The sequence below is a fragment of the Acromyrmex echinatior genome, chromosome 9 (assembly GCF_024713525.1).
Source record: "Acromyrmex echinatior isolate Ae372 chromosome 9, ASM2471352v2, whole genome shotgun sequence".
NCBI lineage: Eukaryota > Metazoa > Arthropoda > Insecta > Hymenoptera > Formicidae > Acromyrmex > Acromyrmex echinatior.
Genome location: NC_141860.1, coordinates 3,826,640 through 3,846,719, shown reverse-complemented (window position 1 = coordinate 3,846,719; position 20,080 = coordinate 3,826,640). Strand labels below are relative to the sequence as shown.

Genomic DNA, 20,080 nt, shown 5'->3' with positions numbered 1-20,080 from the left:
ATATTTTTTTCCTAGTATGCCCAAAGGGCACACATATTCTCGCGAATCTAATATTTATATAAGTCGCCGTGGTCTCAATATTAATCGCGCGCCTTCCCGACTTTTTGTAGAAGAAGTATACTGCTTTATTGACTCTACTAAAGTCATAAAAAATTGAAGTTTTTGTGTAATATTACTGTAGCAAAAAGACTAAGATTTTGGAAAGAATTAACTGCGCCCCTTTCAAATCTGACATTCATATTTCAACGTTTCAATAAATCATAATTGTTTGGAAGTGCATAAAATCTATTTGCAAATGTTAGGGAATCGCTGTTATAAAATTAATGAAATTATAAATCAAAAAATTTTAAAATTACCAAAGAAATTCGTAACATTTGAATGGAAAATTTCTGGTTGTTTTAATCTATTATAAAAAAAAAAATTTTTTTAATACAAAGCAATAATATTACAAATAATTATTTCTTTCATAGTGATGAATAATATTCTTATTAAAAATACACATTATAGAAGATCATTAATTTTTTTAATTGGAACATCTTTTGTCAAAATGTTAAGTTGGGGACAGAAAAGCTATCAGCTAACAAGAAAAATGAATAACAAGATCCTCTGCGATTATTCTTTCCGGATCATTCTGAATGGTCCGACCCTATATATCGAACATTATGAAGGATACATGACACCCCTGTGTAACGAGATACCAACCGCCGATGCGAGGAAAAGGATGAGGAGGAAGAAGATGATGAAGAAGACCTGTGTTCTGGTTTATAAAAATTACTGCTGGAACATATCCTTGAAAGCCGAAACCACGAGAACGCCGGCGCCTATACATCATCGCTAACACGTTAACGATACGATGAAATTTATTTGTTCTTTTATTATCTGTTCAAATTTCCATTCAATTAATAATAATTAACTTTCTAAAATACCGTATAACAAATTCTATCTTATATTAAATTGTAAATGACATAGTTAAGAAGACTAATCGCGAGAGAAATCATACAAAAATATTAACTCTTGTATAAATCATTTTAAATATTATTAGATCATAATATTTTTAGGCTTAATTTTGATAGAATTATGCTCGTTTCTACCAATGTAGATTAACTTTAATTCCTCGGTTCAACTTATTCTTCATCTTTTTAATCTTATGACTAGAAAAAGATGAAGAGTAAGTTGAACCGAAGTTAAAGTCAATCTATATTGGTAGAAATGAGCATTAGTTATACAAAAACGACATTTCGCAATTTGTTTTTTTTTTTTTAAGAAACTCTTTTGCGTTTTATCCAATTATACAAATTTGCCGGGAACATATTGCATTAGAGTGACAAAAATAAATCGATTACCTCACCATATTCTGTGCGTTGCGGCGCATCTTAATAAAAGCGCGTACACATACGTCCTTCTGCCTCTAAGGCTTTCGGTAGCCATTTAGAAACCAATGAGGTTCTAATGAAGGTGGAGCTTGCGACAGAAATCTCCACCTACTCTTAAAACGCTCTATTTCCCTCCGCTCAACGACGAGCGACACAGCATAAGCCAAGAGAAGATCGCAGAGAACGTGAAAGAACGAGAGAAGAAGAGAAAGATAGAGAACCGATGAGGACCTTTAAGTACGTCTTAACTCGGCCAAGTCAGTTGGCATCTCGGCTGCTCGAGAGCAAAATGACGCCTTCGTTTTCGAGCGTGTTCCTGCGATCAGACGAGACTCACGAGACCTCGATTGACGCGTTATAATGCCGACATGGGAAAAAATTGCAGACTCCGCAGTCATAGCGTGTTTAATGCAAATTGAAATCTGCGACGGACGTGTATTGATCCTTTAAGTTCAGAAGTGAATAGAAAACTTTTGCCAAGTTTGCTTTATGAGATAAAAGTTGATTCAGCGGAAGTTGGTGAAAGAGTGTGAGCGAAAGTGGGGTAGTCGGTGGGTACCAGGTATTAGGTATATCAGGAAACTTTATGATCGAAGTTAACAGGCATAAGATACTAACAAACTTGATCAAAGCTCAAAGGAAATTGCGGGAGTGAAATTATATTGATTGAAAGTTATTTTTATAGGATTTCGTTATTTTTTCGAAATTTTTGTTAATTTATTTATTCGATTTTATTAATATCGTATTGACATGAGAATTAGCGAGTGAAGAAAAATAAAAAATATCTAAAATAACATATCAGTAATCCGTGATCAAAGCTGAGGTCAAATTATGATCGTCGTCGCGCGAAAAATGCCAATTGGCGGGTACCGCAGTTTAAAGGTTAATAAGTTTAATCGACACTCGATAAGAATCACCTCAGCTAGGCTATTGGTAGTCCAGCATAAAATTCAAATACTGAGATTTATCAGAAGTTCATTATTATTCGAGAAAAATTTATTTGTACACATATACGTTTATAATTTCGCGCGTATAAGTGTAATAATATTACTTATATATAATTATAAATATTATATTTAATATTTATATATGTTCACAGCCAAAGTGTTTGCTATATGTAACATTTGCTATATGTACATTGACTAGTAAGTGTCACACATTTACTGAATTTAATACTTTGATTGTGACATATATCAGCACATGTATAATACATTTAATTATTCGATCAACGTAGAAAAAGTGACAATAAAAAAGGATAACAATTTTTTTGTCAATTCAGGAAAGAGTCCAAAGATTAATAAATGATAGTCGGGACAGTCAGGAAAATTATTGCTCTAATTGTTATTTAGGCAATGAGAAAATACAGGGCTACCTACACAAATATGAAGATCAAAAGCCTGCGAAGAATTGTATTATAATTGACTTGAAATGCGTGCGCGGATTTTAACCTCCTGATTATGCTTGTAAATATCGGAATTAGGATATTGTCCAACAGCGAGAAAACCAGACGAATTTCACTTAAATATATAACTAGGCAGATATGATAAATTAGAAATTGACTGACGGATATATATTAACATGTATCTCTTCGTAGAATTATCGTGCATAAATGCAATAAAACATGCATTTGTGACAAGTATAATTTATAAAGAGATAATTCAATTCATATTCCCGTATTCCTGAGATTGAGATTTTAGAAATAATCTTAAAACGATCAATTGCAGTTAATTAATAAAATGATAATTTATTATGAGTTTTATGAGAGTAAAAAACTGTACACATATATAAAATTAATTTGTATTAACAGTGACAAATGTGGAAATTTTATTCTTTTCTGTTATATACATTTTGTTGATTATTTCTTTTCGAATTATTTTATTTAAAAAACTGTAAAGATATAAACTTTTGTAAAGGTGTTAATCTTTTTTCATTATGCTTACTTTTCTTTTATACTTCAAGTAAAATAATTAAATTAAAAGCATTCTCTTCAAATGTATTTACTCGCAACTTTTCAATGTCTATTATATATTTTCAATTATAATTTCACATTGTGGAGGATGCTTAAATTGCCAAGAACATATTTCATCGTGAAAATGATATTAAATTATTGTACTTTGTCAACGTTAGATGGTATTTGCGTCTATATATTTGAGTCGGTTAAATTTTGCAAGACATACTAAGAGAGAATTATTTATATACGGTTGAAGTATGAACGAGTTTTCGAACAGTCTGCGAACACTTTGCAGTCGCTGGCACGTGGCCCTAATTGCATCGTCACGCTCGAGCTCGAAAATGCTTTAATTAACATTTTCCGAGACAAATTACGCATAAACGTGCTGGTTTCATTCGCATATCCCGCATCGCCATAAATAATCATCTTTTAACGATCGCGTACGTTAAATCGATAAAACCTTTTAAGCGGCGTCTATAATGACATTTTAAGGCTTAAAAATTTCAAATCATAAGAAATTGACCATAAATCAAATATGAGGAGAATAATCAACTATGATTGGTCAATTTCTTATAGCTTAAAAGTTAAAACTTAAATTTTACACTTTAAAATTTCATTGTATAAATGCCGCTTTTTCCGGAGTTTTTCATTAAAAGATTCAATACACTAGCTTAACGTATATGCATACATATTTCTTTTTTATTTTAATTTAAAGTAATTAATCATAACTGTGTGTAAAAAATAGTTTGACGTTCTTAAGCTTTTAAAGATAACTTCAAAAAATTAATTTTTGAATAATTGCTTTGCATTGAACCATTATCATCTTGCTGTCTATCTACTTCGTTTAAATTACGAATAGACCTAGATTCTAATACGTCACAACTTTATTTAGCGCCATTCTTAGTGCTAAATGCGGACGTCCAATTCCAAATTTTAATCGCCCAATACGAAGATTGCGTTCAGGGTCAACGTGAGATAAATAGCATTATCCGATTTAATGTTAAATGTGTGACGAGAATACATGTTATATAGCCAAGCCAATTCTGCAAATAATGTTACAGTAAAATATGACCATAATTCATAACGCCGATCGCTATAATTTCGATGTCACATTTTATAAATAGCACCTTAAATGGAAAAAGATTACAAATTCTGCAAATTGATTCGCTAGAAATAAAGGAGGAGAAATTATTATCAACTCTCGTACAATTGATATTGACTTTCTAAATATAATCGACTAATTATGTTATGACGACGTATCATAAATTATTATTTTATTATTATCAATATATTAATAATATATTAACTTTTATTATAATGCATGGAAATGTATAGAAAGAAAATTTCATATTGTAAGCGCCTCTTCCAAGAAAAATTAATATAAATAAATTTAATATAAAAATTAAATTGATTATAACAAATTCTGTTGATCAATGTAATATAATACATATTATACATATATTGCTTCTCTTCCCTTTACTCTATTTAATAAATAAAAATATGAGCATGCATAAGCAGACAGAGATTAAAATTATATGGAAAAATATTACTGCCTTTTTGGACTTAAAAGGTTCCTCGTGGTATCTCAAGAGCTTCCCCCTTTAGTTTTATTATTTTACATTATTGAAAATTTGTTTGACATCGTGCTAGAATACTAAGACGTGGAAATACAATATTTCTCGCAATATTTACATTATAAACTATATTTTACTTGAATATCATTCAAAATATAAAACAAAACAAACACGCATCTTGACACACATCTCGGATTCATCACACATCTCATACGCATCTTACGTACTTGCGTATTGGCTCGTCCAGATTATCTTCTCGTATTTTGAATTTCCACTACAATTCCGAGCCTCGCTAATATTAAATTTCTGGCTGATATTTTGAGATCTCGGCTGAATAATCATGTCGCATGAAATTAAACCGCAAGTCTAGTCGCGACTTCGTTTCGAGACGGATTACATCGTATTTGAATAATGTAGTACAGTAATTGCAATTCATTGCTAATAATAAAATGACAATAGTAAAAATATAACTTTACTGTTAATTAAAATCTAATTGTATAGAAATTTCATTCTTCTCTACAGGTGAGATTTCATCTCGCGAAATTGAGACGATGTTCGCGTCGACGCGGCGGATGATATAAATACGCGGAAAACGAAGGATGTGTTAAAAAATTGAAGACTCCGCGAGAAAAGCGGAGAACTTGGCAATGGGTTCATATTGATTGTCATGCCGACGTGAGGGAAAGTGCGGGTGAAAAAATGTTAGCTGCGACGGATGCGGAACAAGGCGCGAACAATAGCGTGATAGTGTCGCAGTTAGCGAATTCGCACACTCCACAGGATTTCACGGTCTCACGCTTGCTATCCACGCCGACGCACTCCTTGGGTAAGGAACATAAAACTAGTACTTATTTATTGTAAACAATGACGTGTTATTAATTATCTGATTAACTATTACTAATCCTCCGTTTTTCAATCACATTTTTACTCCTTCCATTTTGCAATCTGGATCTTTTTGTTCAACTTTTTACTGTTCTAAGTTTTCAAAAATTGTGGAATAATTTAGGGTTATTCTTTAACATCTCTATTATATTACCAAATAATTTTATCAATTTTAAGAAGGGAAACTGGATCCCGCTCTCCTTTATTTCGGAGAAAAAAAATTATATAAATAGAGAGTAACAATAATAAGTAAAAAATCGATATGAAAGATTGATATTTAAAATTGATATTCGAAAGATTGATATTTAAATAACACAAATATTTAATTATTATTAATTAAGCGTGTAATAAAGTTTAACGAAGTTTTAATGAAACCTTCCTGATACTAACTTGCGAATAAGAAACTGCAAATTGTTATATTATTTTCATCACTAATTATTCAAATTAACACAATTACTCGATGTTATTGTTTTGTAACTAAAATTTCATTATAATTACAATTTTGAATTGTAAATGTATGTATATATGTATATCGTATTGACAATTTATTTGAAGGGAATTTTGTGGAATATGGAAAATGGCATTACACTAGCATGAGAACATTACGCAGCATCTATTGCGTATGATTTAATTACGTCCCTTCGCATGTAATCCGACGCACTTGATTTCATCGAAATCGCGCATTTCCAGTCATGCTGCTCGCATTATACCGCTTTGATGAATGCCCAAGTATAGTGGAGTCATTCAAAGAATGGCTGCGGCTGTTAGTCGACCCGCGCGCGTGCGTTTCCTTTTTTTTTTCTTTTTTCTTTTTTTGGTACAGGCCGCCGGTATCGCAAGCGGCATCTTCGAAACCGCACGTTTCACTGTTGCGATAGAGACCATCGAGAAAAATAATTTCGCATTCTTCTCGCAGTAACGTTTTTACGCGCGAAAATATGACTCTAAATAAGATTGACGTTCGTTCTGCGAACGATATACTTCAATTATAGACTAGAAATATATATTTCGATAGTCATATATTTTTCGCGCGCGTAAAAATGTATAATACGTTAAAGAAAGTACAAATAAAAATATTTAATAGAAAATATTTAATAGAAAAATACGTAATTTTATCGGAAAGAAAAAAGAAATTTACAATTATTTCAAAAGTTGAATTGAGAAATGTCACTGACAATTGCTGATTACTATGTTTCGTAGATTGCAGCGAGACCTCTTCTACTGCTGGGAACAGAAGACCCAGGAGAAGCAGGACTACCTTCTCGGCGCAACAGTTGGCCGCGTTGGAAAGAGTCTTCGAGAAGACGCACTATCCGGATGCCTTCGTCCGCGAGGAACTGGCGACCAGGGTGTCTTTGTCGGAGGCTAGAGTGCAGGTAATGCAATCTATTGTTCCAATACGGTAGCTCGGGATAAATGTAAACATAAATATTTTCTTTTAATAAATTTATTCATAAATTTTCAACAAATATCAAATATAATCTGTCTTTAGATATTTATGAGAAAATCATTCATTTAATTTCTCTTAGATTTATCATCTTACTTTTTACATTTAAAATATAATAAAAAATTTTGCTCCATTTTATTTTATTCTAATATTTCTACTTTCCAAAATGTAGAATGAGTCATATAATGAACATTTTATTTGAGGATTGCGATCTTTTTAGATTATATCAACTTATGAAACTTATGAAGCGAATTGAAGCAATTAGGGAATCATTTCTTCAAATGGTCCGACAAATATTTGATGCATCGTCACTTTTTTTCTATGCAATTTAGATGAATAAACACATTTATGCCACAGTCGCATTTATTGCTAACTTTATATATAACTAAATTATAGAAATCTAAAAAATATTATAGTATTAAATAAATAGAAATAGAAAGTCATATTAGGATACACCGAAAGAGCATCATTCTCAATGATGTTCGATCTTGTTCACCCTATACGAGGATGATGGAACGTGGCGGAACGATAAACCGCCGCTTCGAGACGCTCACCAACCGGCTAGTCGACCAACCAAGCAACCGACCCACAGAACGAGCGGACCGCTCTTTGAAGCTGTCTTCCACTCGGTAACCGAGAAGACTAGCTGTCCGAGAAAGTATCACGACGTGCACATGTGTTAGGCTCTTGTACCGAACGCAACGCGTTGTCAGTAACACGGGGGGGAAGAAAGATGAAGGAGGAGGTGGAGGAAGAGGCCGGCGGCGGAAGGTGGAGGTCGCGGACAGCTAGGCAGAAAATCGGAGGAGACAGGTTGTCAGAGCAGAGAGAGAGAGAGAGAGAGAGAGAGAGAGAGAGAGAGAGAGAGAGAGAGGAAGAGAGAGAAAGATAGAGAGCTATGATTAGCCGGACGGCGACGCACGTTCCAGCATCTGCGCGCTTCGGCGTCGTGCGTCGAGCACGTGTTCGCGTCGCCGTCGCCGTCGCCATCGCCGTCGTCAGCGGTCCATGCCGCGTACACGCGTCTGTCTGCGTCGTCAGTACGCCTGCCAGGAGCCGTCACGCTGTCCCGTCTTCGGTCGGCGCGCCGCGTCCTTCCGTTCTCCCGTTTCCCTCCGCGTCTCCGCCGAGCCCGGTCGAAGACGCGAGATTTTTGGAGTAACGTAAGATGAGAAGCGTCAATAACGTGAGAAAGTAGATCAAGTATTTCTAACGAAGGTTTTTTCGTGAAAAGAGGTGATTCTCTGATGAAGAGCATGTTCTTCAAATCATATTTATTTGTCTTATGGTTTAGTCTTCCTCGAGTGATGAGGAGCATTTGTGATAGTTGGACATGTCGGATCCATTAGATTTTCTTCGAAGATATTCCTAAAAGGCGGCATGGCCCTTTGAGTCGGATTTATTTGAGTTATACTCTAAGACTTCAATTCGTAGAATTTATTTGAGAGACGGATACTCGTTTGAGAGATCGTAAGAAACTCAATGAAGCGCTAATCAGTGGAGTTAAATTAATAAATATACACGTAAATGATTAAAATTAAGATCTGCAAATGAGTAAACTATTCTAAAGAAACGCTGAAGCACGCATGCACAACTTTAAAAAGTGTTAATCCTTTGAGTCAATTAAATTTACTTATATATTTACTTATAATTAGCTGCATTAGATATATTCGTGCAATAACTATGCATTCAGTTTTCTTATAGTTTATTTTTTTTAATTATTTTTCATTATCGCGCAAATATCCGTCTTTCATAACAATAAAATCGCAATATTACTCTTAACACTCTGGTTCATATTTTATTAAGAATATGCGCGATCAATGTGCAGGATAATAGACGATAAAAGAAAAATCAAGATATCTGCTGTTTCTAAAAATGAACTTTAATAAACAAAAGTGAATAAAATTTGAAAAATAGCAGACATTTTTTAAAAATAGCAGATACCGGATTTTTTAAATCATCTATTATCCTGATTGATATTAATTATAAAAATCATTCTATTCGTGTTCGTTCAGAGAATCATTTAACATTCTCCATTTCTTTCAATTCCAAAGGATTTCAAAAATTGACAACAGAAATAAAAGCACCAGCAAAGCATTATCGTCGTCCTTTTTGTATAGGTGTGGTTCCAGAACAGGCGAGCAAAATTCCGACGTAATGAACGAAGCTCGGCGATGAGCCGGGGTGTCTCCGCGGGTAGAGAAATAGAGACCGCGCTACCGCTACGTCCTATCCGGGTGTCGCATCCTCCGCAGCATCCGGCGGAGAGTAACGCGGAATCGTCACCGGGCGCAGCTACCACCCAAGTAACAGCGCAGTATTCTTACGGCGATTATTGGCGAACGACGCCGCAGCATTACGCGGTGCAAACCGCCGCGACCGCCGGTTGTCACGGCTTCGCTGCAAACGGCGGCCTGGCGAACATGAGCTTGCCGCCATACCATCATCATCAGGCCGACATCCACCACGGCACCCTCGACGGAACCGCCGTGAACGGCCTGAGCGCTTTGAGGCTGCGAGCGCATCCCTACAGCTCGACATATCCAGCGATGCACGCGAGTATGTGACATTGTTCCCGGAAATCGAATCTTCAAAACGCGAGAATGTAACGCTAGGCCTCTGAACATGTAATTTAGATCGAGAGAATTTAAGCTTCCGAAATCAGACTTAAGGCTCTTGAGTAGTCATCGCAACCATATTGAATCGTAACGTCAGAAGCGAGAAATGACACGTTAATTTTTATTACGTGTCATTTATAAATAGAGACAATTTGGATAAAACAAAATGAGATTGCTTTAAAACATTTGTAAAAATGGACGAAAACTATCCCCCCCTAACAGTCAGGAAATAATCGTAAAAGGCATCATATGCGTTGAATAAAAGCACTTCATGTGCCTTTTATCACTTTTTACGATTATTTACTGACTGTCAGGGGGCATAACGTGTCATTTCTCGCTTCTGATGTCATGATTCAATATGGCTGTGATGACTACTTAGGAGCCTTAAATTATAAAAGAATGATATTTTTCGAAGAAACAATATATGTATATGGAAAGAATGATTGTGTTGAAATATTTAAAAATTCAGCTAGATACAGCTAGAAAATCATTTTCTTGGATCATCAAATTTAATTGTGGAGGACGTTCAAACTAGTTGCTAGAATGTTAAAACTTTTTGTAGTATTGTCATCAATGCTTGAACATTTTACATAATTATTTTGATGAACAAAATTATTTTCAGATCTGTATCTAGTTAAATTTTTAGATACTTCAACTAAATCGTTATTTTCGTGTATAAAAAAAATGTTCTTTCTTCTCGAAGTTATAAGACTTACATAAGATACGTGCGCGACGGAATTGTTTCTTAGGAATTATTTCTAGATTCTCCGTCTCAGCACAATGATTCTCCATTTATAAATTCGCGAAGACTGGAATACTTATTATGATTTTATTAACGATTTTTCTTGCGAAATAGACCGATCGAGTTACTCCAATATCATTCTGGAAAAACGATGTGACGCAAACGCGTAAAGAATCATTTATCGAAATCTTTATAAAAGTGACTAGAAAGTTCGCTCGAATCGTCCAAACCAAAGATAAGTTTAAATGTTAAGAATATATTTGATTCGATAGTCAATTTAAGATGATCTCGCGCAGAATCTGGTATACCTAGGGCTATGTGCAAAGAGGGATAATTCTGATTTTCTAAAGATTATCGCAGGTAAAAGTCCAACGTTGACCGTGTGCCTTATAACTAATGATAATGATTAACTGATAATAATTAGATCAGGTTTAAGCTATAAGTTTTGAACATACAGGGTAACGAGTAAATAAGTTATAGCGCTTCTTTTTCCCGTCGATAGAGTAGCATATTAAGTTATATGAGGAAGTATATTAGAACATTGTAATATTTTAAATACAGAATACAGAAACGGTATTCTACACGGAATTACGGCCTTACACAGATATATGTATAGACGGTAAAGACAGCATCGTGTGCAATAAAAACATTGAGATCGGAGAACGTCTTCGGGTATGTTTTCTCACTGATATATACATATTTATATATAATCAGAAAAGTACACAACATATAGATATATGTAACAAATACATGTATATATGTACACATATCGAAATATATATTGGCACAGGATTAGAATATAGTCAACCGGCGTACATATTGATCGTATCCGTATTTTATCTCACTCTTAAAATGCATTATTCAACCCTCAGCAGATATTATGAAGTTTTCTTAAATCTCATAGCATAAAACGCTGGTGTAATTAAAGGTAAAAAATCTCACATTCATAAAGTGATATGATTAAAATTCTTCTTTTAATGGATTTTCTTAATTTTACATAGAACGATATTTTACATAGAATGACTGAGACTTAAAAAATCTAATAGCTTAAAAAGATGTATATTACCTGCCGAGGGTTATAAATATCAATATCTATATCAATCTTGGACCATAATATGATATTAGAATTTAACAAGACAAACATTCAAAAAACATCAAAAGGATGCCTATAAGGCAACCAAAACATTATAACATCTAAAAAGTATTCAACGCTTATTTAACATTTTTACGTTATCTTTCTTGACTTGTATTGCCTTAGCACATCAAGAACTTTAAAACCTTTGGAAAATTTTATCATCGAATACAAAATTCAATATTTCCATCTCCATAAATTCATCCAAAGTTAATTGCTTTGGTATTATTTCCAACATATTTTTTATTCCTTAATACTATACTGTTACTTGGACATTCTGCACAACATTGCTCCAGTCGAGCTTGGATGGCACCAAATAAAAAGCCGGTGCAATCTTACTACCGCAGGGACATTGACTGCCGGCGATCCAGCTGTACGAACCAAGTTTTGTATTACATTTAGGACAATTTAATTTACCCTCAACAGTGTGTGTAATATCGGGCATCCAAGCCAACGGTTCAACAAAATAAATCTTGTCGCAGAATTCGACTCGCGCCGACTCGTCTCTCCTCTGGATCAATTTGTCACAGCTCTCGCCGTCCTTGGGAGCGCTTTTGGCACTGATATGCCGCCAGATTTGCTTCTCGCGCGGCGCATGAGGCAAAATATTGCTGGCGCTTGCTACGATGCGACGGCACTTCTTACAACGATAAACCGATGGCTCGGGACGCACGGTTGTCAGCGCGGGATCTGGCTTTACCAAGTCGACGCAGCTCTGGGGAAGAATGCGAGCTTTGCGCACCTTATCGGCGGCGATCTGCAATCGATACATTTTGAACTGTACATTAGTACTGTCGACGCCGTAGCTCATATCCTCGTAGAGCCGCAACTGCGCCACGAAGCCAAGGTTTGGCGCGATAAAGCGACGCTTTGATTTTACCACTTGGAGCGTATCTGCGAAACTCAACTCGTGCTTCTTCATGGTATATGCGATCACTACGGTAGCGGATCGCGACACGCCAAAGTAACAGTGCACCAATACTCTGCCATCAGAGTCAAGGGCACGATCGATGAAATCATAGGAGTCTTCAAAGTGCGTTAGCAGATCTTCTCGCGGCATATCCGTCACTTGTATATACTTTATGATTAAATTCGGGAGACGCTCCTGGATCTTTCTTGGCAATGGACATGAATCTATTGTTAGTATATGAGTTATTCCAGCTTCCTTCAGCCAGTCGACATCTGTAGCAGCCGTGAGATTACCCAGGAACAAACCTGGCTCGATCTCATCAAAGCTACACGGACCAGCATCAAAATCTTCTCTTGTTAACTTTGTTTCTTCCTGCGCCATGCTCAGCACTCTGTAATCATGAGTGAAGCTGCGGAAGATATTTCTAAACCTAATCTAATAATTAATATTGCTATCAACTTCATTATTTTTTATTTCTATTTTAAAATATCCAAACTAGATTGCAGATCAATCCATAATGTATTCCACATTAAAATAATAATGGCTGCGTTCAGCAGAAAAAGCAGCTTTACAACTATTGTAAAATTCTTTAATATGATTGGTCTTGCTCTTAGTTCCTCATTGGATCTAAACGTTTAAATTAATCATATTCAAGAATTTTACAGTTGCAAAGCTGCTTTTTCTGCTGAACGTAGCCATTTACAATAATTATAATAATTTGAAAAGGAACAGAATGGGAGCTTAAAAAGTGAAAATAAATATTCATTATATATTTAGCTATAACTGCATTATTATGCACTTATTTAATTCTTATTCTGTATTTACATTAAGTATAACCATTATAAGAATGAATAAATATAGAATTCTAAATACATAATTAAACAAAATATTTACAGGATGTAACTTAGAGAGCAATAAAGTTAAATATTTGTCTGGTAAATAAAATGTCAATATATTAGCAATCTGTAAACAGATTCGAGCCAAATGTGATAAATTAATATCGACATTAAGATACAATGTCTCTTATACATTAAGCTCATGTTCTGCAAGCAAAGCATGTCAACAGCAAATTGCCAGCAAAAACTGTTGTGAGAAGAATCTGTTATTTCCTAATCATTTAAATATTATTTCTGCACAGAACAGAATTTAATCCACAGAACATTAACCAGTGTAGTATGAGTGACCGAATTCACTAAATGATTTGACAGGCACTGCACGTGTGATGACAAATATGAATGCGCAGTAATTGGCTGTTGCAATATGCAAAACGTACGAAATCAATGGTGTAAAGTATAAAATGAACTTGCCTTGACAAAAGAAAAGGTTATCCTTGCCGACAAAAACATATGACACAGTATTAACAAATCTACTTTGGAGAACATGCCTTGCACAGAAGGGTTTTGATTTGCAACTCACTTGGTGCTCGCGATTTCGATACTCAAGTACACTCAAATAATGACAAAATGACACACGCAGGATATTCCACCTGCTGCAGGCTGTAGTCCGATGGGCGTCAAAAAGGACGGGATCAGTCAAATCATCTTCGAAAACCTTCGGTTCTATGCAACAAACCGGTGACACTTAATCGCGAAATATCGCCGCTGTCTGACATTATTGTTAAAATGTAAAAAAACACAATTTTCAGAATTAGCTGTGCATATCACTCAGCGTGTTCGAAAATAGGTCTGACCAGACTTGAGGTTTGGCTCACTTGATTGCCGGTAAAAGAAAAAGAAGCGAAGTTGGCAGCATTGAAAATTAATGTTGCGTTTTCATGTATGATGACGTCACGTGTCGAACAGAGCCATCTTTTCTTGTCTCACTCTCACCTCGCCCTCTTTGCTGTCGCTAGATGTGCTGCGCACGCGGAAAAAGTAAGGTTAGGTTAGAGTGTGCGAGCAGCTGGCAATCGTACGAGCCGCGGAGGAGATCGGACGATCGCGCGAGCGATGTCGAACAAAACCAGAGGTAAGAACAAGAAGGTCGACGCGATCGAGAATGGAGCGGCCGACGATGTCGCGAACGATGATATCGCGACCGACGAAGTCGCGACAAAGTTCGCGGACGTGGAGATCGAAGAGGAGACTCCGACCAAGAAGCTTACGCACAAGGAGAAGAAGAAGCTGAAGAAGCAGCAGGAGTACGAGCGGACGATGGAGATGCTGACGAAGGCAGGTGGGCAGGGTCACAGCGAACTAGAGTCTAACTTTACGATCTCGCAGAGCCAGACACAGCAACGCGGTAATCAGCAATTGGATAACGCGGTCGACATCAAGGTGGAGAACTTTAGCATAGCGGCCAAGGGCAAGGAACTCTTCACCAACGCCAGCTTGCTTATAGCGCAGGGTAGGCGATATGGCCTTGTGGGACCGAACGGGTATGCTCTTGCTTTGCTGCATCCAACGTATCTCAGAAATCTAAATTGCTATGAGATCTGTTCTTTGTAGTTGAACTGTGAATGAGTATAGTGTACACTCATTCTTAACCCTTAAAGCCGGTTCTATATTAGTTGCAAACTGATCGCAAGTTTGTTGCGACAGCCAATATAAAGCATTGATTTCAAAATGCAAGATTGCTGTCGCAACAAACTTGCGATCAGCTTGCAACTAATGTAGAACTGGCTTACGCACTTCTTGAGTAATTCGTGTCCTGTGTATTTCATTTCTTTGAAATACTAAGAGCACGTGGTCAAATATTGGTCTCTTTTCTATTTCTAAAAAAAAGTTTGGCATCTAGAGAACAAGTTTTGTGCATTGCCTCAATGATAAATGCCCTCTTATTCTTGTATAATGTCTATAGACAATACTTATTATGAACTGTAATTATTGTTCAATAACAATGAGACGTTACCCTAAGCTATTCTTTTATGGTAACATGATCCCATGCCAAATGATGATGTAAGTTCATCTTTTGTCTAAGCTTTTTTTTCGTTATTATATAGTAAAGAAACATTCAAATGAATTAACAGAAGAAAAAAAAAGAAAAACTGACCCATTTAACATTGAAATTTATTTATCATTAAAAGAGGGAATGCTTTTATGATAATAAATCCCATAATATCAATGAGTAAGTTCTTCTTTCAATGACATGTAACAGATGTGGTACAGAACTTTCTTAGCTTCTTAGTATATTCCCCGGTTTGGTTTTCCGACCCCATTTTTGAGGGAGTCACAGTACCATGCGTATCAATTTAGTTTTAGAGCTCCTTCTTCGGGGAGCAGAGGCTTACTTATGTTTTTGCATTCTTATTTCTTAAAGTTTGTCATCATTCGAGGTGACCTACACAATTTAATGCCAAATTTAATGCCGAACGGCGGACGCGAAAAATCGTGTATATAGGGCGCAAGTGGGATCGAATTCCCATCTCCAGATCACAAGTCAATTGCACTGAATGGCGAGCCTCGTGTGTTACTCTTGTGTTATACTTTATTACTTATTGACAATGTATAAACGAGCTGAATATTATGAAATGTTTAAACTTTTAAATCTACTTTGTGACTCATGTAACATTATACAAGATATTATTACAATTCTTCTAAATATAATTACAAACATTTTATATTAATTTCTTAAATTAACATATTTCTTAAATTAAGGTGTAAAACATTTGACATTTATTCAACAAGTGATGTTTGAGTAGATATTATAACTTAAGTATTAATTTAAGTTATAATTTGAGACGTACAAATGAAAATGTAAATTAAGTAATTTAAGGAGATGCAGCAAGTATATTTACTTTTCTTTGATAGAAATAAATTAAAATATGAATGTAAATTCATGATATAAAAAAATAGTTAAAATCAATTAAAGGAAAAAAATACGTTAGATAAGCAACTATATATGCATCAAGTACAGATAAAAATGGTAATAAAAAATTAATATAAATTACTAATTTTTTACATAAAACAAGAGTAGTATCAGTTCTAAATATAAACATTAAATAAACATTAATTAGTTATATTAGTTATATGATAGCTATATACTGAATATATAATATTCAATTAAATACATTCCGATTAATAATATACATTGAATATATTTGAATTTATATTATATATATATATATATTAGGTGTTGGAATTAATTCGTAGCGTTTTACAAGTGATGGGAAGTACTTTCATTAATATGTATTTTTTAATGCTCATGTGAAATAAATAACATTCTTTCATTAAAAACGCTACGAATTAATTCCAACACCTAATATATATATATATATATATATACAATAGCAATAATCAAATTCATTGTTTAAAATGTGAATGCAATATATCTTTAATTTATAACTACTTATGCATATTAAAAAAACATCATTTTCAGATTACACTTAATAACTAAACTTTTTGGACAATACCTAAACTATTTTTAATTTTTCTTTATAGTTTGGAATATCAATTTTAAGATATTGAACTATATTTTTCTTTTAAATATTTTTATTTCAGAGTTTTACATTTTTATATAAAATAGTGCATTTTTCTCATTTTGTTAATATTTAGTTATAACAATTTATCTGCAATTTGTTATAAATATATAATTGTACAAATACTTTCTAAAGATGTCAAAGTATGTAAAAATTGTTCAATAATTTACATATTCTTGTAAAAGTGGTGAAAATTAATCCAGGACACAAATAATCGAACGTGTGTAGTAAGGGTGCGAAAAGGTGTACTAAGGATTAAGGTGTACTAAGGATTAAAATGAAATAAATAAAATCTCTTTTTATAGTTGAACTAGTCTACACTCTTTACACTCTTAAAATAAAAAAAGTATATGTTTGATATTTGACAAAAAATAAGATAAAAGCAAAGAAAAAAATTGTAATATAATCCTACTGCAGCAACAAAGAACAGATCAATTATAAAGCATGTTGTAAGCAACATTTATCGAAAAACTTAGGAAACTTAGGAATTTTTAAGTTTAACTTATGAAACTTAGGAATTTTTCCTTTTTCAAATGTTTAATTTGCAATTTAACAAGTAGACTTTGATTTTTTATAAAAAGGCCACATTTCTTATAAAAATAGTTATTACGTTTGATATTTGTTTGTATTGCAGTCATGGCAAAACTACCTTGCTCCGTCATATAGCCAAAAGAGCTTTTAATATCCCACCTACGATAGATGTCCTGTATTGTGAACAAGAAGTTATAGCGGACGATACTCCGGCTGTAGAAGTAGTGCTCAATGCTGATGTGAAGTGCAAAGAACTTCAGGCAGAATGCAAGAAATTAGAAGAATTGACAGAGCAAGGGGATACCAACGTGCAAAATAGATTACAAGAGGTAATCATTATTTTTAAAAATTAAAAAATTTTTTTCTCTAAAAAATTGATAAATTATATACAAAAAGATAATCTATAATTCTCTTTCTTTCTTTTAAATCTCTTTCTTTGAAGAAAAATAGTTTGCAACTATTGAAAACTTGATAAAATATGATTTATGTATTATTTTCAGGTATATGATGAATTAAAAGCTATTGGAGCAGATTCAGCAGAGCCACGAGCAAGACGGATTCTTGCCGGTTTGGGATTCAATCGTGCGATGCAAAATCGCGCGACGAAAAACTTCTCTGGTGGTTGGCGAATGCGTGTTTCGCTCGCGAGAGCACTCTTCCTGGAACCCACATTGTTATTATTGGACGAACCTACAAATCATTTAGATTTGAATGCAGTTATCTGGTTGGATAACTACTTGCAAGGCTGGAAGAAGACTCTGCTAGTTGTATCGCATGATCAAAGTTTCTTGGATAATGTGTGCACGGACGTCATACATTTAGATCAACAAAAGTTATTCTATTACAAGGGAAATTATAGCATGTTTAAAAAAATGTATGTGCAAAAAAGGAAGGAAATGGTGAAGGCGTATGAGAAGCAGGAGAAGCGTCTGAAGGACCTCAAAGCGGCTGGACAAAGTAAGAAGCAGGCTGAAAAGAAACAAAAGGAGACTTTGACGAGAAAGCAAGAAAAGAATCGAACGAAGATGCAGAAACAGGAGGAGGATACTGGGCCCACGGAATTGTTGCAAAGACCGAGAGAATATATAGTGAAATTCAGTTTTCCAGATCCTCCACCGTTGCAACCTCCAATTCTTGGTCTTCAAAGTATGTAATTAATTCTTTCATATACTAAATTATTTATCAAATTGTATTTAGAAACAGAAAATCAATACGAAGTAAACAAGAAAAACAGTAATAAAAATACAAGTTAAATTTTTTGTACATTTATTTTTTTGCAGATGTAACATTTGGATATGAAGGGCAGAAACCATTGTTTATCGATGCAGACTTTGGTATAGACTTAAATTCTCGAGTAGCAATATTGGGCCCTAACGGTGTTGGTAAATCGACTTTCCTAAAATTACTAATGAGCGATATAACTTCTCAGAAAGGAGAAATCACGAAGAATCATCGACTGGTAAGTGCAAGACCGTATGTGTTAAACAACAAATCATGTTTTTTTCCATTTTACAAACTCGATCGTTCTGCAAAATAATAAAATATTTTTCTTAATATTTTATTATTTGTGAATCTCAATTCGTAAAAGTTGCAATACTTATTGAAATATTTACATTTACGGAATAGTTTCCAAGCAAAATTTCTTGTGTTATATACAGAGTAACACCAAACAGAGAATTCAGATCTTCTATTTAACAAACAATTACTTTAACATTCCATCATTTCACTTTAATATTTTTATCTTTTATTTTTTCCTTAATACCTATATTGTCTATTATTCTAAATTACTTTACATTTTTACAGAGGATAGGAAGGTTCGATCAGCATTCTGGCGAGCATTTAACTGCTGAGGAGACCCCGGCAGAATATCTGATGCGACTATTTGATCTTCCATACGAAAAGGCACGCAAACAGCTGGGTACTTTCGGTCTTAGCTCTCATGCGCACACCATCAAGATGAAAGACCTATCGGGTGGTCAAAAGGCACGCGTTGCGTTGGCCGAACTCTGTTTAAATGCACCGGATGTGCTGATCTTGGACGAGCCGACCAACAATCTCGACATAGAATCTATCGACGCACTAGCAGATGCTATCAACGATTATAAGGGAGGTGTAATCATCGTCTCACACGACGAACGACTGATTCGAGATACTGAATGCTGCCTCTATGTGATTGAGAACCAGCAAATCAATGCTATCGACGGCGATTTCGACGACTATAGAAAAGAATTGCTCGAGAGCCTGGGAGAAGTCATCAACAATCCCAGCATAGCTGCGAACGCTGCCGTTCTACAATAATCGTCGACCAATTAGCATAATTGATATCTTGGTGGCCTGTAATAATGTAAAAGCGATCATTTATCGCTTGCAATCAAAGCCTTCATACGGACGCTTGTTTCTCCTAAAAACACTGGATCCGAATTTTGTATTATAAATATCTTGCACGAGTGTAAAAAATAAATTGTTAACAACATAGAGTTTGTGTCAATTTTAAAAAATTAAT

The 20,080-nt window shown here is 34.6% G+C and overlaps 4 protein-coding genes across 10 annotated transcripts in view; 2 read left to right on the top strand and 2 right to left on the bottom strand.

The window, feature by feature from the left end:
* PsGEF (Protostome-specific GEF) overlaps positions 1 to 20,080 on the bottom strand; it is an 85,224-nt gene that overhangs the window by 54,063 nt on the left and 11,081 nt on the right. The gene's annotated exons all lie outside the window — the stretch shown is intronic.
* Positions 1,279 to 11,389, top strand: LOC105148795 (uncharacterized). 4 transcript variants are annotated; one of them, XM_011060726.2, is made up of 4 exons: positions 1,279 to 1,610; positions 5,421 to 5,724; positions 6,981 to 7,156; positions 9,348 to 11,389. In XM_011060726.2, the coding sequence occupies exons 2-4, from the start codon at positions 5,598 to 5,600 to the stop codon at positions 9,792 to 9,794; spliced, it is 750 nt and encodes a 249-aa protein (XP_011059028.1). In that variant the 5' UTR covers positions 1,279 to 1,610; positions 5,421 to 5,597; the 3' UTR covers positions 9,795 to 11,389. The 4 variants fall into 4 exon arrangements, with proteins under 4 accessions (XP_011059028.1, XP_087265429.1, XP_087265430.1 ...); XM_087409303.1 differs by lacking the exon at positions 1,279 to 1,610 and adding an exon at positions 1,618 to 1,924; XM_087409304.1 differs by lacking the exon at positions 1,279 to 1,610 and adding an exon at positions 1,618 to 1,935.
* Positions 11,099 to 14,350, bottom strand: MKP-4 (dual specificity protein phosphatase MPK-4). 3 transcript variants are annotated; one of them, XM_011060731.2, is made up of 3 exons: positions 14,046 to 14,350; positions 13,937 to 13,958; positions 11,099 to 13,020 (listed from the first exon to the last, which is right to left on the bottom strand). In XM_011060731.2, exon 3 carries the CDS (start codon positions 13,008 to 13,010, stop codon positions 11,976 to 11,978), a length of 1,035 nt encoding a protein of 344 aa, XP_011059033.1. In that variant the 5' UTR covers positions 13,011 to 13,020; positions 13,937 to 13,958; positions 14,046 to 14,350; the 3' UTR covers positions 11,099 to 11,975. The 3 variants fall into 3 exon arrangements, with proteins under 3 accessions (XP_011059033.1, XP_087265427.1, XP_011059031.1); XM_087409301.1 differs by lacking the exon at positions 13,937 to 13,958 and having other exon boundaries at positions 11,099 to 13,038; XM_011060729.2 differs by lacking the exon at positions 13,937 to 13,958 and having other exon boundaries at positions 14,046 to 14,349.
* Positions 14,437 to 20,050, top strand: LOC105148796 (ATP-binding cassette sub-family F member 1). The gene is made up of 5 exons (XM_011060728.2): positions 14,437 to 15,006; positions 17,681 to 17,906; positions 18,078 to 18,723; positions 18,858 to 19,036; positions 19,381 to 20,050. The coding sequence occupies exons 1-5, from the start codon at positions 14,579 to 14,581 to the stop codon at positions 19,873 to 19,875; spliced, it is 1,974 nt and encodes a 657-aa protein (XP_011059030.1). The 5' UTR covers positions 14,437 to 14,578; the 3' UTR covers positions 19,876 to 20,050.

Bases quoted from the DNA above. Each gene is read 5' to 3' on its own strand.
- MKP-4 (XM_011060731.2), bottom strand. From the start codon at position 13,010: ATGGCGCAGGAAGAAACAAAGTTAACAAGAGAAGATTTTGATGCTGGT.
- LOC105148795 (XM_011060726.2), top strand. From the start codon at position 5,598: ATGTTAGCTGCGACGGATGCGGAACAAGGCGCGAACAATAGCGTGATA. The intron at 5,725-6,980 runs GTAAGGAACATA...TATGTTTCGTAG, and splicing joins CACGCCGACGCACTCCTTGG to ATTGCAGCGAGACCTCTTCT. The intron at 7,157-9,347 runs GTAATGCAATCT...CTTTTTGTATAG, and splicing joins TGTCGGAGGCTAGAGTGCAG to GTGTGGTTCCAGAACAGGCG.
- LOC105148796 (XM_011060728.2), top strand. From the start codon at position 14,579: ATGTCGAACAAAACCAGAGGTAAGAACAAGAAGGTCGACGCGATCGAG. The intron at 15,007-17,680 runs GTATGCTCTTGC...TTTGTATTGCAG, and splicing joins GGCCTTGTGGGACCGAACGG to TCATGGCAAAACTACCTTGC. The intron at 17,907-18,077 runs GTAATCATTATT...TATTATTTTCAG, and splicing joins TGCAAAATAGATTACAAGAG to GTATATGATGAATTAAAAGC.